The 22,693-nt window shown below is 56.9% G+C and overlaps 9 protein-coding genes across 9 annotated transcripts; 6 read left to right on the top strand and 3 right to left on the bottom strand.

The window, feature by feature from the left end:
- Positions 1-27: 27 nt before the first annotated feature.
- On the bottom strand, positions 28-2,234 carry N657DRAFT_161591 (beta-lactamase/transpeptidase-like protein). The gene is made up of 3 exons (XM_062786024.1): positions 1,532-2,234; positions 1,458-1,468; positions 28-1,381 (listed from the first exon to the last, which is right to left on the bottom strand). Exons 1-3 carry the CDS (start codon positions 2,040-2,042, stop codon positions 104-106), a joined length of 1,800 nt encoding a protein of 599 aa, XP_062644189.1. The 5' UTR covers positions 2,043-2,234; the 3' UTR covers positions 28-103.
- Positions 2,235-2,643: 409 nt separating this feature from the next.
- On the bottom strand, positions 2,644-4,822 carry N657DRAFT_161524 (alpha/beta-hydrolase). The gene has a single exon (XM_062786023.1). It carries the CDS (start codon positions 4,611-4,613, stop codon positions 2,952-2,954), a length of 1,662 nt encoding a protein of 553 aa, XP_062644190.1. The 5' UTR covers positions 4,614-4,822; the 3' UTR covers positions 2,644-2,951.
- A 350-nt stretch (positions 4,823-5,172) lies between these two features.
- N657DRAFT_636645 (UROD/MetE-like protein) lies at positions 5,173-6,432 on the bottom strand (the record flags this gene model as incomplete). Its single annotated transcript, XM_062791447.1, has 2 exons — positions 5,173-5,741; positions 5,796-6,432. 2 exons carry the CDS (start codon positions 6,430-6,432, stop codon positions 5,173-5,175), a joined length of 1,206 nt encoding a protein of 401 aa, XP_062644191.1.
- Positions 6,433-6,920: 488 nt separating this feature from the next.
- Positions 6,921-9,863, top strand: N657DRAFT_603090 (HET-domain-containing protein). The gene is made up of 2 exons (XM_062790137.1): positions 6,921-9,124; positions 9,194-9,863. Exons 1-2 carry the CDS (start codon positions 7,338-7,340, stop codon positions 9,729-9,731), a joined length of 2,325 nt encoding a protein of 774 aa, XP_062644192.1. The 5' UTR covers positions 6,921-7,337; the 3' UTR covers positions 9,732-9,863.
- Positions 9,864-10,151: 288 nt separating this feature from the next.
- On the top strand, positions 10,152-13,062 carry N657DRAFT_603091 (MATE efflux family protein). The gene is made up of 5 exons (XM_062790138.1): positions 10,152-11,266; positions 11,326-11,865; positions 11,955-12,199; positions 12,265-12,593; positions 12,660-13,062. The coding sequence occupies exons 1-5, from the start codon at positions 10,504-10,506 to the stop codon at positions 12,790-12,792; spliced, it is 2,010 nt and encodes a 669-aa protein (XP_062644193.1). The 5' UTR covers positions 10,152-10,503; the 3' UTR covers positions 12,793-13,062.
- Positions 13,063-13,378: 316 nt separating this feature from the next.
- N657DRAFT_666211 (aldehyde dehydrogenase-like protein) lies at positions 13,379-15,141 on the top strand (the record flags this gene model as incomplete). Its single annotated transcript, XM_062795327.1, has 4 exons — positions 13,379-13,409; positions 13,697-13,956; positions 14,002-14,627; positions 14,685-15,141. 4 exons carry the CDS (start codon positions 13,379-13,381, stop codon positions 15,139-15,141), a joined length of 1,374 nt encoding a protein of 457 aa, XP_062644194.1.
- A 424-nt stretch (positions 15,142-15,565) lies between these two features.
- Positions 15,566-17,144, top strand: N657DRAFT_649220 (uncharacterized protein). The gene is made up of 4 exons (XM_062793675.1): positions 15,566-16,320; positions 16,390-16,537; positions 16,628-16,886; positions 16,953-17,144. Exons 1-4 carry the CDS (start codon positions 15,623-15,625, stop codon positions 17,066-17,068), a joined length of 1,221 nt encoding a protein of 406 aa, XP_062644195.1. The 5' UTR covers positions 15,566-15,622; the 3' UTR covers positions 17,069-17,144.
- A 405-nt stretch (positions 17,145-17,549) lies between these two features.
- N657DRAFT_161648 (uncharacterized protein) lies at positions 17,550-18,890 on the top strand. The gene is made up of 3 exons (XM_062786025.1): positions 17,550-17,769; positions 17,993-18,501; positions 18,562-18,890. The coding sequence occupies exons 1-3, from the start codon at positions 17,619-17,621 to the stop codon at positions 18,682-18,684; spliced, it is 783 nt and encodes a 260-aa protein (XP_062644196.1). The 5' UTR covers positions 17,550-17,618; the 3' UTR covers positions 18,685-18,890.
- A 318-nt stretch (positions 18,891-19,208) lies between these two features.
- On the top strand, positions 19,209-20,111 carry N657DRAFT_579787 (PEBP-like protein; the record flags this gene model as incomplete). The annotated part of the gene is made up of 3 exons (XM_062789419.1): positions 19,209-19,496; positions 19,554-19,841; positions 19,908-20,111. 3 exons carry the CDS (start codon positions 19,209-19,211, stop codon positions 20,109-20,111), a joined length of 780 nt encoding a protein of 259 aa, XP_062644197.1.
- Between the last annotated feature and the right edge of the window lie 2,582 nt (positions 20,112-22,693).

Consider the following 22,693-nt stretch of genomic DNA (forward strand, 5'->3'; position numbering starts at 1 on the left):
GCATCCGGGGTATCATTGGACATGTTTTGTTCCAACGACTCGACAGATGCCCACTGGGATCTATTGTACATACAACTCCTATATACCGGCCACTGGCTCTCTCTTAGGACTTCTCCATCGTTCCGCTTCTCAGAAAAGGAGCATCGAAACCCACAACACTGTCGGTCGCTGCATCCTTCACAAACACCACCCTGTCCACCGGCTCGCCCCCGTAATGCATCCAATCGGCTAAGGACCAGGCCAGACAGTCATGCGCGCTGATACCCTTCCCCGGCAGCTCGGCTTCGGAGAGCAGCTCCATGTCCCACCACAACCTCCACTCCTCCTCCACCACCTCTCTCCCGTCGGGGAGTTTACTCTTCCTTTCCACCTCGGCCGGATACAGCCTTACCACCCCCGTCAACCGCAGCGAGGGCAAGAATCCAAACAAGGTCACCTCCCACAACTCGCGCAAACTCGCCAGAATATCCGTCCCGTTCCGATACAGCCCCGTCAGCCGTAGCGAGGTTCCATCTGTCTCGGTCGTCGCGTTGACCGGCGCCACCACCATGGGCACCGCGGCCACAAAAGCTCCCACGTACTCCCTTGCGGCCTGTTCTCTGGCTTCTTCATCAAGGGCCGGCACCAGCACGCTCAGCGCGGCGTCAAAGACGCCGGTCACGACGTCCTGGCCGCCCGCCGTGAGAATCACCAGCCCGACGCCGTACTCGTCCAGCAGGGCGATGCGGGCATTGTATCCGTACGCGGCGCCGCCCTTGGAGTGGATCGTGACGGTGTGCCCGCCTCCTGCACGTGAGCGGCGGTGGTAGTGGGAAAACAACAGCTTGGGCTCTGGCCGAAAGATCTCCCACGGCAATCCCACAAAACTCGACCGCGAGCCCGCAAACGACCGCGGCTGCAGCCACTCGCGGACTTGTGTCGCAGTCAAACCCAGTCGTCGCGAGTCACGGCCCAGGATGGCGTGGACAAACGAGCCGAGGTCGGCCAGCGTCGAGACGAGACCCCCGCCGGGGACGTTGTCGCCGTACGAGGAGCCCCAGGTGCTCTGCACGGGGGGGATCACGGCGTGGGAGTCGTTTCCCTGGCCGCTGGGCACGGTCGACGACATGTTGAGCGGGCGCGTGAGCAAATCCCGTAAAAGAGTCGAATAGTTTTTGCCCGTGTGGACTTCGAGGGCGTAGGACAGAAGAGTGTATGCCACGTTGGAGTAGACGGGGCGGGACTGGGGCGGGGCGACCGGGTGCGAGGACAGCATTCCCTCTAACAGTTGCGCCTTGGTGCATTCCCCGTTGAGGCCGATGACGCCGCAAGGGGGGTAGTCGGTGTCTTTGACGTGCGGGAAGCCAAGGGCTTCGAACCAGGTCTTGAGGTAGTGGTATTCCTTGGGACTGTTAGGGATGACACGGGAGACAAAAAAGGGCAGTCTACACAGGAGTTGCCAGGTTGGATGGACATACAGAGAAACCATCTGCAAACCAGTTAGTCAACGTTCTTCTTGATGGACTGGACGCACACAAGGTATGCAACTTACAGTTGGGAGGAATTCCCGCCAGGTGCCCGCCCAGGGCTCGCAGGCTGATTTGAGACCAATCGATCAGCGACGTCCCGTTGTCCAGCGAGGGGAGATATTCCGTGACGGCATCGTCCATGTCGACGCCACTCTTCATAAGTAAAGCGTCCGTCAAGACCTTGGAGACGGATCCGATCAGATACTGCGAGTGTCGGTCGAGCGACTTGGTGCCGTTCACGTTGCCCGGCGCGAGGCGGTGGTACTCCCAGAGTGGGATGGACGGCTGCGTCTGGTCCAGTCCCACGACGGCCATCGACAGTGAGATGTTCTGGAGGTCCCAACCGGTGCGGATTCTGCCATGGAAAGCCGCGTCGAGCGTTGCCGTGAGTTTGTCGAGCGCACCTTTGAAAGTTCCGGACTGGTTTAGATGGCGCGGCCGAGGGAAGATGGGCCCCTCGGGACGGCATTCCACACTGGAACTCGAAGCCAACGTGGCGGGGATGACGAGCAACAGTGGGATGAGCTGGACCATGTTCAGATAATTGTATCGTGTGAGCGTGACCTCTTACTGTGAAACATGGATATTGGAACGCTGCACTTCGGCACGACTGGCTGCGACGAAACACTCCCCGATACTTCAAGGCTCCTGTTGTTTATATGCTCTGACCACGGCCATACTGTTGAGCTCATAGTGACGTGGCTAACCGAGCCAAGCAACATGTCGCCCGTCACGGCGACGCCACTGCCATAGCTCGATATAGTCATTTTATCTCCCACAACTGGCCATGATCTGGGCCAAGACTCGGTTTCCGATGTCGATATCATTTACGAGGGATGCGAGTGAGTGCTGGTCGCTCTGACAAAAGTGGGACGGAGGACTTGGCGTTGGCCGTATTTCGGATCCGCATCTTACAGGTTCATTCAACGGGGGCGACAACTATCAGCCGGTCATGTAGTGGACACGTGCGCAGCCTTGCTGAGGCTTGTTGCCTGTTATTCGAAACACGACTCAGACCCGAAAGGTGGCTCGCAGGTCGTTCAGTGCTTTGAATATCTTTCAGATCCTGAAAGAATATGTTGCTGGATAGGTAGGCAATTGCCATTGTGATAAGCTTGGGCCATTTTACTCGGGCGAAGCTGAGTGATGAGCACTTGACTAGAATTGCGCTTACAAGCGCAGCAGTAAGGAGGCTAATTACTTGGACGAATGGGGGATCCCGTGAGAGATTAGGAACCGTTGTAGAGGCTGACACCGACAGTGGCGCCAATCTTATACATGGACGTCGAGGCGGGCACGATTTTGTACAGAGACAAGCACTCTGACGGGACGACGCCGCTTCCAGCCTCTGCTCCGCGAGTCACGTTTGCTCTTGTTACCCACGGCTGTAAGCACAGAGTCCGCGTTCGGAGTTGTGTCCATTGAGCATAATGATAAGTGAGGCTAGAGGAAGCCAGCGATCCCATCCCAAAACTCTTTGGGCGACTCAGCCATGGGGAGATGACCGGCCAGGGGCACAACCTTGAGCTCAGCGCCACTGGGGCCGAGCAACCCCTTGAACCCATCCATGGCCTTCACTAAGGCGCCCCTGCCATCACCCTCCCCCACGACAAACAGGCCCGGAACCGTGTTATTCTTCATCTCGTCGCGCATGTCATAATCCCACAGCGCCTGGCACGAATACCGGAACCCGCGCACGCTGTTGGCCGCCACCATATCCGTCATCCAGCTCACCACATCCTTCTTTTCGGCCATGGTGTGCGGGTGGAACCAGCGCTCGACAGTCAAGCCAGCCAGCTTCCGGATTCCTCCATCCGGGCCTTCCGCCAGGGCAATCCGCTCCTTCCAAGCCGCCGTGTTGGCGTCGCTCGACTTCACATTAAAGTCACACGCCACGAACCGGCCCACCCGCCCGGGGTACTTAAGCGCAAACTTGAGCGCGGTGGCGCCGCCCATTGAGACGCCCACCAGAGCATGCAGTCTCGGCACGCGCAGCGCCGACAGGAGGGCGGCGAGATCGTCGGCCAGCATGTCCAGCGTCGCCGGGACGGGGGGCGAGCCGGGCACGTTGTGGCGGCCGCGGGCGTCATACCTCAAAATGCGGAGGTCGGGACGGTTGGACTTGAGAAGTGCGATCAGGGGGTCCCACATGCCCATCGAGGTGAGCAGGGAGTTGCAGAAGGCGACTGTGGGCGCCTGCGGGGAGGGGTTGCCTTCGAGGCGGTAGGGGATTGTTAGGCCATCGGAGGTCTTGATGAAGGCGTTGATTGCTGCGTCGCCTGCGCCGCTTGCGCTTGGGCTTGTTGAGATGATATTCCCGTCGGGTGTCGAGGTCGAGAAGTCAGAGGTTGGTGGCAGTCTTGATAGGGCGTGCAACTCCCTCGGTGCCGGTCCGAAAACGTAGAACAGCTCATAGGTGCGGCGCTGCTTGTCGGCGACGTAGTTGGCGAAGATGTCGTCCAGCCAGGGCGTGCTCGTAGCGGCCTTGTGTTCGGGACCCCCGAGGTCGTTATCCTTGGCATACTCGTGGAGGGTGACGATGCTGACCTTGCTATTACTCCGACTGCTCCCGCCCTCGATGACCGAAGGGGTGCGGAAGACACGGCTGCGCAGCCAGCCGGGGATTTTGGAGAGCATCGGGATGTGTTCCTCCCTGTACCACTTGGTGACGGCCTCCTCAGCGCCCTCGACGCCGGTTTTGAGCGAGAGGGTGACGGAAACAAGCACCAGCCCGTCTGCATCCGCATCCGTCAGCTGCTCGATGGGCACAAACAGGGGGCTCTGCTGCATCTCGACGAGGTCAAGAAACGTGCGATTGACGTTGACCTGGCCGATGGTGGCGGCCTCGCGCGGCGAGCGGTTGGCGCGCAATTCGGTGTAGGTGGGCGTCTCGAGCTGCGCCATCGACGTCACGTCGTAGACGGCCAGGAAGTGCGGCTGCTGGCCGTCGGTGGCACGATACCGCAGGCCGTTGGTGAAGATGTGAGGCAGCCGGAGTCGTGTTGGGCCGTGCTCGTTGTTGTACCACTCGTGGAACTGGTCCAGCGAGAGGCCCTCGCGGGGCTGCATGGTCACGTAGAGCATGCCCGGTTCGGTTCCCGCCATGGCTGCTGTGAGGAGTGCTGCACTGAGGGTGATGTCTGACGGTCAGGGTCTCCTGATTTCTCGATTGAGACGTATCAAGTCAACTTCCTACTGGGATCGGGGCAAGTGTGATGGAAAGACATATTCATGCAGCTGCTTGTCGGAGACTTGTTGGGTCAGTGACATGAATGTTTCCGACGGAAGAAGGTGTGGAGCCCGGCTCTTGCTCCGGCTGCCGGCATTTGACAGGCAAAGCGTTTTCCCGGCAGCGTAACGTGTGGGGTGGAGAAAAGTGCTTGGGGCATGACTTTTAGTCACTTGATCTCGAAAAAAAGACTCGAGAGCTGGCCGCTCAATCGATTACGTCCTGATTCCGTTCGATCCCATGCTTCATCTGGAAGTTGATATCCAAGCTGAGACGTCTGTATCATCCGAGTCATGACGCCGTCTTCACCAACCATGCTAGGGGCTCTTAGTGTTGAAGGTCTAGCCCGTACCCGCCTTATCGACCCATCTCTGAAGTCACCCAAGCCAGTACGTGTTGCCTCACAGCCGAGCGTCTGTATATCCATTTCTGCTCTTACGGCTCACCCCAGATTTCATCGGCAATCTCCCGGACGAGTGCCAGCTTCAACTTCTGGTCATCCTCGCTCAGCGGGTAGCCGCTCTCGTGGGTGCTGAAGCCACACTGCGGGCTGAGACAAAGGCGTTGCAGCGCCTCCTCGCGCGACTGACCGCTGCCCTCGGCCACAAAGTCGGCGGCCTGGTATATCCGCCTTCTCACCTCCTCCTTGTCCTCCAGCTCGCGCAGCTTGGTCGAGATGGCCCCGATCACAACGTACTTGTCCTTGGGCAAGAACTTGAGCGGCTCAAACCCACCCGCCCGCGAAGTGTCGTACTCGAGGTAGAAGGTGTTGACTTTAAGCCTGGTGAAGAGCTTCTGGGCAATCACGTCGTAGCCGCCTTCGGCAAAGAAACGGCCCCCGATGAAGTTGCCACGGCAGAGATGCACGCCCGTGTGGAAGTCGGCGGGCAGCTTGCTGATGCAGTCGTTGTACAGGTCGATATACGCATCGAGCAGGTCGTCGACAGTGCCGATGTTGTCCGGGTCCTCGGCCCACCCCTGACGGAACTTGTCGGAGCAGAAGTCTTACGGAAATCTCGTGAGCGCATGGCGGCAGAACGCAAAACACGGGCACTTACATGCCAGGCCGGGGTCGTCAAACTGGACGTTCCTGAGACCGGCTCTGTAGAGCTGGTCCAGCTCGGCCTGGTAGACCTTGGCGACGTCCTTGAAGTACTCGGCGTCGTTCGCATACGCCTCCGTGGTGTAGGCGCGTCCTTGCTTGTAACGCATGTGAAACCACGCCGGCGTGATCATGGTGAGTTTGATATTTCCCCACTCGCTCTCGGGCACAGACTTCTGCACCAGGCGAAGCTCGTGGAGGTTGGACTGAGACTTCTCGGGGCTGTGCTTCAGCTTCCCCCCCGCGATGACCGAGTCCCCCGGCATGACCTTGCGGTCCTTCTCGATCAGAGACACCACGTCGGGGTGGTAGAGTCGGAACAGCGAGGCGTCGGCGTCCTTTAGACGGAGGGTGCCCTCGAACTCGTCCCACATGAGACCCCAGAAGCGAGTCCGGTTGAACTCGCCACTGGTCACGGCTCGGAACCCCAGCGCCTTCTGCAGCTTGACCACATGTCCCACCGACTCTTCTTCGACGGCGGGCAGGCCGGCCACCTCCGGGGTCAGCCCCTTCTCGCGGATGGCCTCCCGGACCTCCAACAGGCGCTGCGGCCGCAGGAGGGAGCCCATATGCTCGGCGCGGAATGGAGGCATGGTCGGAAAGTGAGCCAAGGAGGACAGGGAAACGAGGTGCAAATAGAGATAGTCTTGCTTGTCGTTGGAAGAGGAAGAAGAGGGAGAGATGAGTTGAGGCGGGGCAGACAAGATCTGATCCGCGCTTCCTGATGACCGGAAGCGGGGTCCAGTCTTAGTGTAATCCGTAGTCCCCATCCCCTTACGGAGTACACCCCAGGCAACCCCTTGAGCATGGGCAGGTCTCCATCCCGTGAGAGTCGGCAGTTAAAATGTTGATTCAGCCAGAAACGTAACTGCCCGGGCATACAATTGGAGCCGCTGCAAGGCAAGGGTTGTCGTGTGCCCTGATGCAGATGAGATTGCGGAGTGGAGATAGATGAATCCCCAGCATTGGTGGGTCGATGATTGCGGGGTGAGTTTGTTGGTGTGGGGCTTCAGCCCTAGGCTCCTTGAGCGCAGGCCAGGTGGCACCTACCCACTTTTGCTTGCTGTAGCCGAGGCATCGACTTTGTTCATCGACATATTCACCATATGTGTGGTTCCGTTCGGGTGCAAGTGCCCACCGCCGATGTGTCAGCGGCGACTGACAGCCGTATTCCTATGAACAACGCGCGAACCGAATCGCGCATATGGCGATTCTAGCTCGTCATTTTCCCGGCGGGCTTGTGCCCGCTGACAGTGCTCGGTTGCCCGCTCTGCCGCACTTGCTGCATATGCCTGAACGGTTTCTGCGGCACAGCGATGGGGAAACAGGGCTTCGCTTTGAGGGTCAGACCTGAGCGCAATTGACGTCCTTCAAGTCCGCTGTCGCTGTCGATGTTGATGTTGATGTTTGCTGTTGCTATGCCGTTGTCGTGCAGTTGAAGCTGTTGCCGCAGTGAAAACAGAGCTTGCTGTTGCCACTGAAGCAAGGGGATTGGCAAATGCCAGTCAGGCCGCTAATGGAGCAGCATGAGCAGACAGCCCAGCTGTGCGACTTCTGTCGCAACATCAACTTCGAAGCCCTCCGAACCCCTCTCGTCTCGGACATACCCGCCCTCAAGCAGGGCACAGTCGACACGACGCGCTACCCCTTCAAGGTCAAGGACGAACAAGAAAACGCGACGAAGGCGACATACCTAGGAACCCTAGGTGCCCTCCTCCAGCGAGTCGCCACTGGCAATTGTCGATTATGCTATCTCTTCGGCAAGGTTCTGGTGCACCACGGGGCCCACTGGCATCTCGAGCGGAGGCCGGAACGCCACTGTTTCGCCAGCCCCAACTACCATGGCCAGTTCCGGTTCAAGTCGAGGGAGAACGCCTTCGTGACGACCCGGTTGTCTCTCACGACCGAAGCCGCGACACCGAACCCCGTCGGTCACGATGTCCAGAAGGACGGCCTGTACTACGACGAGGGCTTGTACTTCGCACTCCAGGCGTGCAACCCGGGCGCCACATCGGTGCGTGTGGACGAGCGGTTTGTCGACCCTCGCCCGGGAGCGGACATGATGATCTACGGTGGGCGCCGACGGGAGTTGGTGCTTGACCTGGGGTGGGTGCGACGGTGGATTGCCATCTGCCAGGATCGCCATGGCGTCGGCTGCGAAGAGCACGATGTAGACCCGGGGCACAGGTTCGGGAAGGTCCGCTTCATCGACGTCAAGCAGCGCTGCATCGTCACTCTCGCGGATACTTGCTTGTCGGACCATCGGTACGTTGCGCTCAGCTACGTCTGGGGGGGACCGCAGGCCGTCAAGCTGGAGTTGTCCAACATGGAGCGACTGGCGAAACAAGATGCGCTACGCGCCGGTGCCCTTCCGCACACACTAGACGACGCGATACTGCTGACCGATTCGTTGGGATTCCAGTACCTGTGGGTTGATGCCCTGTGCATCATCCAAGACGACGACGGCGACAAGAAGATGCAGATCGGCGGCATGAGCCAGATATACGGGTGCGCGTTTCTCACCGTCATCGCTGCGTCGGCGGGGAGCGTCGACGGCGGCTTGCCGGGTCTTCGACCTGGCACCCGATTTCAGGAACAGGAAGAAATCATGGTGATTGCACCGCAAAACGAGGACAAACAGAGCGGCAGCAAGAAACGCCCGGGCCTATCCCTCATGACGACTCTCCAGCCTCTCACCAATCGGGGAAGCCACCTGCTCGAGGATGCGGTATGGAACAGCCGCGGCTGGACGCTTCAGGAGCGTGTGCTCTCGCGCCGCGTGCTCATATTCATGCATGAGCAGGTTTATTGGATCTGTCGGCAGGGCATCTTCTGTGAGGAGTCGTACTTTGAACACGAGGCGATGCCTTTCAACCGGTACAGTACTAACGCGGCGGAGCTGATGCTGAGACGACCGGCTCGATCCAGCCACGAGGCCTCCGATGATGAGGACAGGCGGTTCTGGGCCAAGTATAAGACGCTGGTGGTGAGCTACTCCCGCCGTACGTTCGCTTACCCGGGTGACGTCGCGGATGGATTTCTCGCCATTCTTCAGGGGTTGTCGAGGCTCTCGAGGGAAGAGTTTACCTGGGGACTCCCGCGCTCCCACTTCGAACAGGGTCTGTTTTGGAACACCTTTGCCGGTGTCCGGCGTAGGGAAAGCTTGTCGACGCTGCCTATGACGTCCATGCAGCGGAAGGTCCAGTTCCCTAGCTGGTCTTGGATGGGCTGGCTTGGTGAATTGACCATCAACATTGGAGATGAGCGATTCGAACCGGATCTCGAGTTAGTGATAGACCACGATGAGCGCTCGGGCGTTATTAACTTTAGCTGAGCGCTGACCGACTTGTACAGTGCCGAGATTCCCGAGATCCTCTGCTTTGAGCATCACCATCACCCCTTGCGCCTCGAGCGCGTCCGCAGGACAGCCGCAGCCTACGACTGGTTGCGCCAACAGGACCTGCCAAGCTGGAAAGCTGGGCATGATCAGCCCGTCGAGTTGGCGGACTTGACGTCGAGTCTCCCTCAGCTCCCGGACATCCCAGAGACGCTGGTACTCTTCTTTTGGACAAGCTCGGCCTTTTTCACCGTCGTCACGAACCATGGTACCCCTGCATCATCGCTGATGAATACCAGCGGCGACGTTGTCGGGTCCGTGAAGCCCACGCCGCCTGAGAATGATCATACGACAAGTGAGGGACAAAGACTAGGCCAGTACGAGTTTATTGTCATAGGGAGCTCACGGTCTACGTATCCAGGTGCTGACCCGGTGCTGCTGGTGCTTCAGATAGAATGGCGCCAGGGCATCGCCTATCGCGTGAACTTTGGCGAGGTCAAAGAACGTTACTGGGAAGCTGCGCCTCATACTTGGAAGCTCATTGCCCTTGGATAGGGGTAAGTACTAGGGTATGGTAGCGTGAAGAGGTGACAGGCGTTTCATGTCGACACAGAGAGCAGATGGAATGCTGGATCGCCCGGCACCATGTCTGGGCCTTTCTACCTGATTTAATCCAACAAAGCGGGATTATAGATTCAAGATTTGAATTGGACTGCAGTCGCGCTAGCAGCAGAAGCTGCAGAACCCATCTCTTGTTGAAATGATGTCACCGGCTTTTGGTCGCCAAGCTTGCATGAGTCGGTGAAGCAGATAAAGCCAACAAACGGTTCATCCGTTGCGTCATTGGTGTGACGGTCTAAGACGAAAACCGCTAGGCTTGTCAAACTTGGGATGGGAGCCTCAGAAGAAGAACGGGGGCGAACTTATCTCCTGCCCAATTAGAACACCGCTCCTGGTGCACACCTTGATGCGCCACCGCGAGCATCTGAAGTCTTCCACACCATCCGCCGCATCGTGGGGGTTCACCGATGGCTTATCGTCAAATCGAAGCCGTTGCCACCAAGACGTAACATGGCGAGGCATGGGCACGGTAGGACGCCTAAGGGCTCCTACGAGCATTGCTGGCGGCGAGGGAGATGGCTGCATCCAATCTTAACCCTGATGGTGGAAGCCAGCTCGATTTAACATTGTCTCACACCCCAATATATCCATCCCACTGCTACGGCCATTTCCTTGTGATTCAACATCGCAGGCTTCTTTTGTCCACTATCTCTGGAGGTTCTGATTCCCGTTCCTCACCCTAAGCTCTCTCAGCCGGAATCTTGCGATGGATTCGCCCAGTAGCAGTACTGGGCCGCAGCCCATCTCTAACAGTAGAACCGAGGGGCGCCGCCATTCGATTTTACCCGACTTTCTCTCCGAAAGTCTCCCGATACCCCCATCCTTCTTGGGGACATCGCCCATTATCAGGGAGATCTTGAGTCAAGACATTGCCGAGTGCTCTTCCGACGACGAGGACGAGCATGCTGGCGCCTCAGACGCCGAGTCAATATCCGGCCAGGCAGACGCAAAGCTGGCCTTCCACCCCAATGGCATTGTTTATGGCACCGGTTATTCCTTTGTCCCGATCCAGGGGATGGACAAGCCAGTTCCCAACCCGCACGAGGTTGAGGAGTCTCTCCATGCCGAGCTCTCTCTGCTACGAGACAATGCCATACTTCCCCCGAAGCACCACAAACCACGGCCGACCCACGTCTTCGCTCGTCTCTACCGGCGTATCTTCAGTACCAAAGTCAAGGACCACGAGGGGCCCATTTTCCCGGATATCGCTGTCGAGACAACACCGTTGCTGCATGAAATGGCGGCTGAGTTTGAGCCTCTACCAACTCCAGCGCCGGACGAGATAGAAAGGCGCTTCGAATTCGCCGTTGCACATCATGAGATCACGACGACCTGGCAGCGTGAGGCTAAGACGCTCATCCAATACTCAATGCCTCTTATCGCCACCTTTTTGATGCATTACTCTGTCACGATTGGAAGTGTTCTCACAGTGGGCAGGCTGGGCTTGGTCGAGCTCGCTGCCGTCAACCGTACGTGTTGCTACCTTAGGTACTCCGTGGATCTATCAACTTTCTGACGCGACCAACAGTGGCAACCATGACCGCCAGCATCACATGCTACGTCCCTGTACAGGGTCTGGCGACCTGTTTGGACACTCTCTGTGCCCAAGCGTACGGATCCGGCCACAAGCACCTCGTGGGACTTCAAGCTCAACGCATGACATGGCTTCTATTCATCCTCATGGCGCCCATCGCAATGGTGTGGTGGTTCTCCGAGCCCATCCTCGCCGCCCTCGTCCCCAGCAAGGAGACGGCATCTCAAGCTGCCACCTTTCTACGCGTCCTTATCGCAGGCATGCCCGGAGTTGCCATGCTGGAGAGCGGCAAGCGGTTCGTGCAGTCCCAGGGTCTGTTTAAGGCCACGACCTACGCCCTGATGATCGGGGCGCCCTTGAGTTTCTTGCAGAACTGGCTTTTTGTCTTCAAGTTTGGCTGGGGATTTGTTGGAGCGGCCGCAGCCATGGCAATTACACAGAACCTATTGCCCCTGTTGTTGGTCCTGTATGTCTGGCTGATCGACGGTTCTCAGTGTTGGAATGGGTTCAATTGGAAGGCTTTCAAAAACTGGGGTAAAGTTCTCCCCCCATGTTACCCTCACGTCGCCCCCCCCTCTCTTTTGTTTCAGGGGGTCTGTCTAGCTAACAGCTATCTCATCTAGGACCGATGATGAAGCTGGCACTGCCTGGCATGATCATGATCGAGGCTCAGTTTTCCGTCTTGGAAGTGCTCACCCTGTCCGCGAGTCAGTTCGGCACGTCCCAGCTGGCGGCCCAGAGCATTCTCGTTACAGTAACCTCGACCTCGTTCAACATTCCGTTTCCGTTGGCAATAGCAACCTCGACACGAGTAGCCAACCTCATTGGAGCAAATCTCAGCTCGGCAGCTAGGGTCACTGCCAAAGTGGTATGTGTGCCCCGGTCCATTTACTCTTTTCCCCAACAGGAGCCCTTCACTTACTCCTTCATCAGTCCATCATTGCCGCGTGCATGGTGGGTTGCCTCAATCTAATCCTGTTTTCGACACTTCGCACACAGTTACCGAGAATCTTCACAGACGTCGACGACGTCATCCAGATCGCCTCCCAGGCCCTTCTCGTCTGTGGCGTGATGCAGGTGTTTGACGCCATAGCGGCCGTGGCCCACGGTCTTCTGCGAGGAATCGGCCAGCAGGCTATCGGCAGCTACGCCAACCTCTTCTCCTACTACCTCGTCGCCCTCCCCATCTCGCTGTCAACGGCGTTCGCCCTGGGCTGGAAACTTACAGGCCTTTGGATGGGTATCACCGTCGGGCTTCTCTGGTGAGCTGCGCCTGGCCCACTTCAGGTGGAGTGAAATGGAATACTGATCGACAAATGCGTATCTAGTGTCTCGGTAATCGAACTTGTTTACCTGTACAAGACTGACTGGGAGGTTGCGGCGGCGCAGGCTGCTGAGAGGTTAAAATCTGAGGACGTTGCAGTGGAGGCGAAGTCAAGAAGGCCTTCGCATGGTGTTTAGCGCGTGTGTTTATGGGTGGAGTAACTGAAAGCGAAGCCAATGCCAATGCTTGCTGACGAAGAGAACGGGAGGAGGAGGCAAATCAGATGCTGGCCATGTCCACGTTTTCCGGAGCCTTGCTGATTTAAAATCAGGGGCTGCAGCTAAGTAAGGTTGATCCTTGGGACCTGATTGGCCTCTCATGGCGTTATACCGTACGGAGTGGGTGGACATGTTGGAGGGAAGGGATAAGATACAACTATGGTGCCAACATCTCAAGCTGAACTTACCTCAATCTTGAACCCCAAGACTTCCCCGGCCATCCATGCCTGGATTTCTCCTTCTGTCTCCATGTCGTAGAAGAATGGCGCCCTATCCTCGGCGTCCGGCTCAATCGCGAGGAGGGGGCCCTTGTTCCCAGATCAGAGGCACAGCAGAACATAGACACCTTCTCGTTCCTTCTCCAACGCCAAAGTAGGGTACTTGGATTCTCAACGAAACGAATGCTCGCTGCTGTTGCGTTTGTGCAGTGCAAGCTCTGTGGATATGGATCCCTAGTAGCTTACACTTAGTTCGTGTAGAAACGTGCCTGGTGCCTTTTGCAGTGATGTATGGGAACATGAAAGGGGAAGATGATGGTGCGTATGCCAACAGTTCTCGCAGGCGTCAGTTGGTATAGCAGACCCAGGGAGAACACCAGCTGAGACCAAGTCTGATGTAGGTCCATTGAATGCCGCGTGGCCGCAGATCATAGACTGTGGGCGTTACCAACTGCACATTCAGTTGGCTGACAAAATACCTTAGATTCGGTTAAGGCACTTTTACAGTAACCTGTTAGATCTGTGGGCCTCGCCATCTGTCCAATAGATCAAGCTGAATGTGGGAGATGCATGACGCTCGAAGAGCTTCGGTCAATGCTTGCCAGGCCAGAGTGTTTCGTGCAGACACTCGATAGACCCGGCCACTGGCGAGCCGCTCTACGGAGTTTCTGTGGCCCGCAAGGAAGACCTGGACGCGGCTGTCAGCTACGCGCGAGCCGCCTTCAAGACCTGGTCTAAGACGACGCACCAGGAGCGGGCCAAGCTCCTCAACGCATATGCGGATGTAATTGAGGCTAGCCGCCATGACCTAGAGAAGCTACAGACCATGGAGCAAGGCAAGCCGCTGGGGCTCGCGGCGCTCGAGGTTAGCATGACGCTGCAGTGGCTCCGCGCCTTCGCGACCACGTAGCTCGCCGACGAGGTGCTCGAAGACACGGACAAGCGCACCGTCTACTCGACGCGCGTGGCCCTGGGAGTCGTAGGGGCCATTGTCCCCTGGAACGGGCCGACCCTGCTCGGCCTGGGCAAGGTCGGCCCGGCGCTCTTGACGGGCAACACAGTCATCATGAAGCCGTCCCCGCACATGCCCTACTGCGGCCTGAAGCGCGGCGAGCTCGCCATGTCCGTCTTCCCTTCGGGCGTGGCCCAGGTGCTGAGCGGAGACGACCGTCTCGGGCCCTGGATGACGGAGCATGGCGGGATTGACATGATCAGCTTCACAGGCTCCATCGCGGCGGGCAAGAAGGTGGCCGCGAGCTGCGCCCAGACACTGAAGCGCTATGTGCTCAAGCTGGGCGGCAACGACGCCGCCATTGTCTGCGAGGACGTCGATATTGAAAAGTGTCGCCCCAAGATTGCCATGCTGGCCTTCCCCAACTCGGGCCAGGTTTGCATGTCGTGCAAGCGCATCTACGTCCACGATAACATCTATGACAAGTTTCTCGCCGGGATGGTTGAGTTCACCAAGAACAACATCAAGATGGGCGGCGGCTTCGAGCCCAGCGTCGTGATGGGGCCCGTCCAGACCAGCATGCAGTAAGTACTACGCCCTTCTACTCTCAACCAATTCCACTCTGAAACTCCTCCTTCCAGGTTCGAGTTCCTGAATGACATGTACGCCCAGATCGAAAAGAGCGGCTGGAAGACGGCGCTGGAGGGCAAGGTGCGGACGAGGGGCAAGGGCTACTTCGTCGAGCCGGCCATCATCGACAACCCGCCCGAGGGCTCGCGCATCGTGGTGGAGGAGGCGTTCGGCCCCATCGTGCCTCTGCTGCGGTGGTCGTCCGAGCAGGACGTTATCGACCGGGTCAGCGCGCTTGAGACAGGGCTGAGCGCCTCTGTCTGGAGCCGTGACCTGGCCCGGGCCCAGCGCATGGCGCGCCAGCTCAGCGCCGGCAGCGTCTGGGTTAACTCGCACTTTGACGTTGCCCCCCACATGCCCTTTGGCGGGTTTAAGGAGAGCGGCATCGGCATGGAATGGGGGTTGGAGGGGTTCAGGCACTTCACCAACTCGAGAAGCGTCTGGGTCTGGAAGAAGGTGTTTGACTAAAGGAGTCGCAAGACCACGCTCTGTTTCCTCAATACCGCTAAAGCTTTAAGTTCATAGCACAATGCCACTCAATGTAGCACTCATAGACCTGGAAAATGTCTCGCCTCGCAGTGGATTGGCCGTATTTTTCATCAGTCCCACCCATAGGGCATCCACTGCCACGGACTGCTTTCTGAATTCTCCATGGGTCCGGCCCCGGCAGCCCAATCGGAGGCATGCCGAAACCCTGAACGTCCCTCGTCAAAAGGAGCCGAAGTCTGGTAGCGAATGCGGTCGACCGCAATGGGCTGCTTACGGCCATGCCACTATTTGCTGCCAACGTGCGAAAAGGGTTGCACTGGGAGGCGGGGACGTTGCGGCATGGAATGAGGTGGGATGGGAACTTCTCAGCGCCTTGACGTGCATACACGGGGATATATGGAGAGAACCGCCCTGATCGAAGTCGATATGGTCCGTCCTCCCCTCCGTCTTCTTGCACACCATGGTCCGGACATGCGCTGTTGCTGCCGCCGCGGCCGCGGCTAGCGCAGTCGCCCAGTCGTCGACGACGTCGGCCGAGTTTCCCTTCCCCACCGAGGGACTTCCGACCTACAATGGCACGGGGCCGACCATGCTTCGCTTCGGCTGCCATCAGCTCGTCATTGACCGCATCGACCCGCTGATCAGCCCCGGTCAGGTCCCGTCTCACCACCAGCACCAGGTCGTGGGCGGCGACGCCTTCAACGCCTCGATGCCTCTGTCCGACATCAGCGCCCTGTCGGCCTGCACCACCTGCAGCTACAGCGACGATTTCTCCAATTACTGGACCTCCAACCTGTACTTCAAGGCCCGCAACGGCACGTACAAGCGCGTCCGCCAGATCCCCAACAGCCCAGACTTCTTCACCAAAGACCCGTTTGTCGCTGCCACCAACGGCGGTATAACCGTCTACTACGTGTCGCCAGGCGCGGGCCAGGTGACTTCGTTCCCGCCCGGGTTTCGTATGTTCTTTGGCGATGCCATGCTGCGCTCTATGCCCCAGAGCCCTTGGGATTTGTCGACGCAGTCGTGCTTTCGTTGCTTCACTGGACCCAACTTTGAGGGCGACCTGCTCAGGCCTTGTCTAGACCCTGCTGTAGATAGCATGACCCTCCCTAACCGTCCCTGCTACGGAATTCGTTCCAACATTCTCTTCCCCACGTGAGTCCAAGCCACTATAACACTGATCAAATAGATGTCCAAGTGTCATGCTGACAATAAAACGCGCAGCTGCTGGGACGGCGAGAAGCTCGACAGCCCAGACCACAAATCGCACGTCGCGTACCCCGTCGAGGGTCCGCACATATTCGACGGTATCGACACGGCCGAGGAATGCCCGCCCTCGCACCCAGCCAAAATCCCGCAGATCATGCTTGAGGTACGGCCCCTTCCCACCTAACTTCTCACCTCGACCCGAAATATAGTCCCCAACTATCCAAGGTACTCACCTCTATCCTCCCATGGACAGATCATCTGGGACACAACCCCGTTCAACGACGCCAACGACTGGCCCGAGGATGGGTCGCAGCCCTTTGTGCTGAGCACGGGCGATCCCACGGGCTACAGCCAGCACGCGGATTATGTGTTTGGGTGGAGAGGCAGCGCGCTGCAAGTCGGCTTGGACGCCGGCTGCGTGGCTGCCAGCTGCCCCGGCATGGCCGTCCAAACGCTCGAGCAGGCCGCCCAGTGCACGGTTCCCGAGCTGGTTGATGAGAACTATGATGGCTGTGAGCAAGCTTGACCTGCCCCGGAGTTGAATGATACCTTACGGAAGAACTAACGGTGTAATCCAGGGCTTGAAAAATTGCCGGGTGATCCCTGGCAACCTCCTGTCACCACCGCTTCAAGCGCTGCGCCGACGTCGACAGGCAAGGGGAAGGGCAAGGGCTGTAAGCCACTAATTTTATAGTTGCACTGCCTGCGGCCACAATCACGAAGTTAAGGGGAACAAGTTGATTAAGGTTACCTATTCAACCTTTGGCCCAGGTGCTGCGATGATGCCCTGCATGTGATGTGATGTGAATGTCATGGAACAAACCCAGCGAACTCCAACAGTGGCCGTGAGCTTGCAGGCGTAAGGTATGTTCCGGAACCTCCGCTACCTGGCCCAGTCCGGTCCTCGCGGCTTTAAGTCTGCGGGCGACGAACCATCACCCCCTTGGACGGTACTACCGTACTAGTACATAGGTGTGATCTCTCGGAACAAGCCGCATCCTCCGCTGTAGCGCCCAGGCCTAAGGTAAGGCCCCAATAAGCGGCAGGTATTTAGTAATGCTACCAGCCGAAAGTGGTTGCCTCCAGAGCATCTATTTTGGATCAGCGTCAGCCGCGGGGCGATTAAACATGACCGTCGGCGTAATATCACCACCGAAGTCTCGGCCCTCCCGGCACTCCCAACCCGGTCGCTTTCTGGTACAGCCAACCCGTTGCTAGGCTTGGAAAACGTGCTCGGCTACCCGATGGTACTGGATCCAAAAACTCACCGCAATCGAGGGGGGCATTCCAGCCTTAATTGCAGTTGCCCTGTTCAGCCGCGGCTCGTACTTCGTATAACGTACCCATTCACCCTCTCCCTTCGGATCTTCGGAAACGCAGTCATATGTTCAGCTTGTAATCCTCCGTCTTGCCGCTCATGATATCCGAGAGTAAGGCAGTATGCCTGGGCTAGGAGTCATGCCCAGCGTACAGATATCTGGTAGCGTACTGAAGTGACAGCATCTGAAGTGTCCCTGCCACTTCTATTTAAGACTCCAGCTTCCCCACTTGAGCTCGTCCTGGGCTCACCACTCAAGATTCAGATTCCCCGGACTAACTAGAGACGAAACCAATCCAGCCATGCAGCTCACTCAGATCGCTACGTGCCTGAGCATTGTACTTGGTGCGACTACCGCTGCGGCGCTGGCTCTACCCGACCGGAACGAGCAGATGGTTCGATCGGTTACTGTTCCCTTCAACGGCAGCAGCGCCCAATTCTCGGCGACCTTGTCGCTGGATTTTGACGAGCCTATTCCTGCCGTCGAAGCCAGACAGCGTGTCGACGAAATCACAAAGAGAGGAGCAGAAGCTCCCATCGAGGTTGAGCTCGGGCGCCGGCTCGGCCCCGACTACATCTCTTGCGAAGGCAGCGGCGACTGGAGTGACTCCAACGGCAAGCTGACGCTGCAGTACATTTGCACTACCAAGTACCCTCTCTCGTGGAGCTTCAAGATCTCAGCCGCCGTCAAGAAGATCATTGTCAGCAACGTCAGCGAGAGGGGTCTCTCGTGGTGGCGCAACGGGAAGAAAATGCCCCAGAACGCGCCTCACGTCGAGGGAAAGGGATATGTCTTCCATGGGACCATGGTATGTGTGCCTATCTCTTGTGCGGGAAAACGACCATGAAGTCAGCACTGATAGTGTCAGACCGGGGCGAACCCCAACAGCAAAATCCAGTACCAGGATTACTTCTCTTTCCGCCACAACGTTGGCAGTGGCGGCACGGGGAGCATCACGTTTGCGGGAGAGGTGCACACGCTGCGTGACTGAAGCGGCTGAATCCTGAAGCACAGGAGTGCCGCCAAGGAAGTGTGATCTCCGCCTTGGCTGAGAAGGCTCCCCGGCTCCCGGTCGAGGAATGCAGTTCATGCAGACTCTGTTACATAGCTTTCCCTACAACGACCCCGTGCACCCGATAATGATGTCCTTTTCAAGTGTTTGGGACGTCAACTCCCACCGGCTTGCCGTGTCTCCGGACCGGACCATGCCACCACCGACTCGAGACAGGTACCGGTGGAATGAGAGCAAAATGATACAAGTGCCTCTTATCGTGCTGTTGAGCGAATGAATCTCTCCTTCCCTCGACCTACTTTAGCTATGTGTATCACATAAATCTTTCCCCTTGCACCCGTTTGTCTTCGTCGGCTCCTCAGTAGGTGCTTACAGTTACCCTCCCTCCACCCTACAGCTTCGGTCCAGGCCACCCTAATATCATTGTTACACCATCACAAGGCAACTGGTTGTCTGTTATTCTTTGGAGAATGTTTCGATATACAGGGTTACCCATCCTGGCGATGGCTTTGTCTGCGCTCGCCGATGACCACGCAGCCACCAGTGTCAGCACGCTCGACTTCAAGAACCAATTTGTGGCGTCAGGCATCGTCCCCGAAGTTGTCGCAGCTCTTGATCCCTCCGTGTCCTTCTACGCCAGCTACAAAGCGGGCGACGATGACCATGACGAGCTCCTTGTCCCTGGTTCCAGCCTGAGCGTTTCAGAAGCCACAATGCCCTTCGAGTTCAGCGTGGAGAATCTTAACAACGCCACAAATATCACGGCGCAGACACGCTTCTTGATCTACCTGGTATGTCCACGAGACAAAAAATCTTCCCTGACGCGACCTAATAAGATGTCGGTTCAGCTTGATGCCGATGCTCCAGCTCGAAGCGATCCAACAGCGAGAAACCTACGCCATTATCTCGCCGGCAACTATACACAGACGGGGCAACACTCGACTGTGCTACCCACTGCCCAGCTCCTTGCGGTTCCTAATGGACAATTCCGGCCGCTCACGCCGTTTACGAACCCAAACCCATCGCCAGGCACTGGTGTGCACCGCTTCATCTACGCTCTTTACACCCAACCGGCACGATTCAACAGCGCAGGCTTCGAGTCTGTAGGTATGGAAGCTGAAACGCAGAACTGGAATGTAAGCTTCAAGCTAGACAGTCCCTTCCTTGGTAGCACAGCGGATTAGCTAACAGAACTCCTGTAGCTATCGAGATGGCGGGCACAGCTGGGACTCGGGCCTGCTATTGGCGCAACCTTTTTCACGATCGACACCAGCTCGAACACAACTGGCACCTCAGGGGGGAGGACGAATAGCACTGCTGGGAGTTCCTCTGCTGGGACTGTGAGTCCCCCCTTGGGTTTTGGCTTTATGTCATTTCTCATGGCGCTCGTTCTCTTCAGGATGTAATCTCCGGTGATCGAGGATAATAGGACACCAGATCTCAGAGCAGCGCCTGGACAAAAGGGTCGATAAGGGAAAGGACCTATTCTCGGTACATTCAAGGAGAGACACAAACATATACTTCTCCGTTATGAAACGACACCGCCCTGCTTTCCTATTCATTGATCGTCCAAGTGCTTCCGTGGGCCTCGACGAACAACCTCTAACTCATCGTGCTCGCCGTTGCGAGAACATGCGCTCGATTGTTTCCCCTTCCCTGCGAAGTTGTGACCAGACATATGCCACCACTCCGGAAACTGCAACCTTTGGTCAGATTCTCCGGTCTACAATCCAAGTGTTTCGCCATGGAGATAGATCCAAGAGCGAACGACAGCCTGCGCGAAAGAGTATCCGTATGGCTTACCCACACCGACCACAGTCAGTCTCGGAATCATCATGCTGGATCTGCCTCTGGTGTTGACTGAGTTGGGACTGTGTCTCTCCAAGAAGTGGTTACAAAGAATAGGGATGTTACCCTGTTACTGAAGGCTTCAGAGTTGTCAGGTGGGCATTGGACCCGAGGCGCATTGTTGGACGGAATGGGGATATTTGGGGCATTGGCGGTCGGTTTGAGCTGAGGTCTTGGGTGATTAACTGAGCGGTAGGGAGATAAATGAATACAGCAATTAGAGGGAATCGTTGACCCCCAATTTACTTCAGAAGGGCTGGAAAACACCGGAGCTGATCTCATGGCAAACAACCTGCCTCAATTGCGGGATCCCTTACACCTTTTAGTCTCCTAGAACGCTCGCTTTAAGCAAGATCATGTCATGGGTGTACACTGATGTTCGTCTGATCTTCGAATGTGAATCAGGAGATTCGGTGTGGCTCTTCTTATCTAATCATGTGATAGTGGTATGACCAAACGTTCTAATAGCATGTTAATCGCCCGAGGCGCCGAGTTATCCATTCTTTTCTCGATGTCTGTAAGCCACAATACAGAGACGGAAGGACAACGGAAAAAACAGAGAAAACCAAAAAAAGAAAAGAAGAAAGCGATAAAAGCAAAAAAAAAAAAAGAAGAAAGCTACTAGAGGGGATGGATGACAGGCTCAGTTTTGACAGGATGGTCTTCGGTCCTTTCTTGTGCGTTCTCTCCAATCAATATTAAGCCCGTCGCCGCCATCGCCACCATGGCGCCGTCCCCACTGTCCCCCGCGCCTCGCGACAGTGTTCTTAAGCCTCTCTATTAGGTCATTGCCTTAAGCTTAGAGGCGTCGTTAGCGTCTCAGTTCTGGGCCACTGTCTTCAGGTGAATCAGTTCCCTCTCTGTTGTCGAACTCTGATTCGTCTCGACGTTTCAGCTCTGCTTCAAGCTTGGCGATCCGCTGTCGCTGTTGTGCACGTTCTTGTCGCTGCTTTGCGAGGTCGACCGCCTACTGCATATTCGCCTTTTCCATTGTCTCAACCGGATGCCATTGGTCCTTGCGGTGGCCTTCCAACTTCTTGTTCTCGACCTTGTGCTCCTGGCGCCTCTTCCGCGATTCCTCGAGGTTAGCGTTCGATCTCTCTGACCCCGGCGTGGAACTTCTGATTCCTTTTATGCGATTCCTTGTGGTCGGCTTTCAGCCTCTTTTTCCAGTCCTTGAGTTCATCATTTTCCTTCTGCAAGCTCTCGATGTCGGCTTTTCAGGCCCTCGTTCATGCTCTTGAGCGCCTCATTTTCCATTTCAATTCCAACATAACTTGAAGATTTGCCATGTTCTTCGATGAACGGACCTGTCGCCATGGTTGGCTGTAAAGACGTCCGGCGGGAGGAGCTTGCTCTAGGTGAATTGGCCTGGGGATGTCGCGTCTTCGAGACTATTTCGATGGGGGCTTATACGCGCATGGACTTCAGGGTAAGGCTGTTGAACTGAGTGGGTTCCTTGGCACCAAGATTCACGGACTGAGCACTGATGTTCAATGCGAGACTCTCAGTCAACACAGATCCATCACAATGACGCAGTTCCTGACATAAACGTCAATATCATGGCACACTGTCTCTATATAAGGGGGTAATTCCCCTGGGAGGATTAGAGAGGACAATTTGTTCCAAGAACAAGAAAGGGACATTCTGAGGCACCCTAACCCACTATCTTGATCCTTCATTTGTGTGGGTCACTCTGGAATCGTGACTCTAATTCAAGCTTCATTTCATACCTCAATCTGTTCAATACCCATTTGGTTGATCTAAGCTTACTCGAGCATGTAACTGTTGGCTGCCCAACAGTCGCGTCTCGCGTCCTCCCCTTTCAACTTCCGAACCACCACAGTTCGACATCATGACGCTCAATTTGGCTGGTTACGTTGCCAGTTTAACCGCCGGTCGTGAGAGGTTACAGGAGCTATCTCCAGGGGCACGTACAGCCATTTGCACCCTCGTTACAGCTGATCTCAATTATGATGTAGGGAATAATCTGTAACGGGCTGGGCCCGGTGCGAGCCTCGGCGACTCTCGGCCAATACCATAACCCCTGATGAGGCTATTCCCACTCGCCCCACAGCACACCGAACCTTCTAGCAACGCGCTCAGACCAGCGCGCCGACGAGGATAAGTATGCTTGCGA

This window comes from Parathielavia appendiculata (assembly GCF_033297405.1).
Source record: "Parathielavia appendiculata strain CBS 731.68 unplaced genomic scaffold N657scaffold_17, whole genome shotgun sequence".
Lineage (NCBI taxonomy): Eukaryota > Fungi > Ascomycota > Sordariomycetes > Sordariales > Chaetomiaceae > Parathielavia > Parathielavia appendiculata.

Excerpts from the sequence above, each read along its gene's own strand:
- N657DRAFT_603091 (XM_062790138.1), top strand. The coding sequence starts at position 10,504 with ATGGATTCGCCCAGTAGCAGTACTGGGCCGCAGCCCATCTCTAACAGT. Across the intron at positions 11,866-11,954 it reads GAAGGCTTTCAAAAACTGGG|GACCGATGATGAAGCTGGCA; the intron begins GTAAAGTTCTCC and ends TATCTCATCTAG. Across the intron at positions 12,200-12,264 it reads CTAGGGTCACTGCCAAAGTG|TCCATCATTGCCGCGTGCAT; the intron begins GTATGTGTGCCC and ends CTCCTTCATCAG.
- N657DRAFT_161524 (XM_062786023.1), bottom strand. The coding sequence starts at position 4,613 with ATGGCGGGAACCGAACCGGGCATGCTCTACGTGACCATGCAGCCCCGC.
- N657DRAFT_649220 (XM_062793675.1), top strand. The coding sequence starts at position 15,623 with ATGGTCCGGACATGCGCTGTTGCTGCCGCCGCGGCCGCGGCTAGCGCA. Across the intron at positions 16,538-16,627 it reads TCCCGCAGATCATGCTTGAG|ATCATCTGGGACACAACCCC; the intron begins GTACGGCCCCTT and ends TCCCATGGACAG. Across the intron at positions 16,887-16,952 it reads TGATGAGAACTATGATGGCT|GGCTTGAAAAATTGCCGGGT; the intron begins GTGAGCAAGCTT and ends GGTGTAATCCAG.
- N657DRAFT_161648 (XM_062786025.1), top strand. The coding sequence starts at position 17,619 with ATGGTACTGGATCCAAAAACTCACCGCAATCGAGGGGGGCATTCCAGC. Across the intron at positions 17,770-17,992 it reads CGCAGTCATATGTTCAGCTT|CCATGCAGCTCACTCAGATC; the intron begins GTAATCCTCCGT and ends AAACCAATCCAG. Across the intron at positions 18,502-18,561 it reads ATGTCTTCCATGGGACCATG|ACCGGGGCGAACCCCAACAG; the intron begins GTATGTGTGCCT and ends TGATAGTGTCAG.
- N657DRAFT_161591 (XM_062786024.1), bottom strand. The coding sequence starts at position 2,042 with ATGGTCCAGCTCATCCCACTGTTGCTCGTCATCCCCGCCACGTTGGCT.
- N657DRAFT_603090 (XM_062790137.1), top strand. The coding sequence starts at position 7,338 with ATGCCAGTCAGGCCGCTAATGGAGCAGCATGAGCAGACAGCCCAGCTG. Across the intron at positions 9,125-9,193 it reads CGATTCGAACCGGATCTCGA|TGCCGAGATTCCCGAGATCC; the intron begins GTTAGTGATAGA and ends CGACTTGTACAG.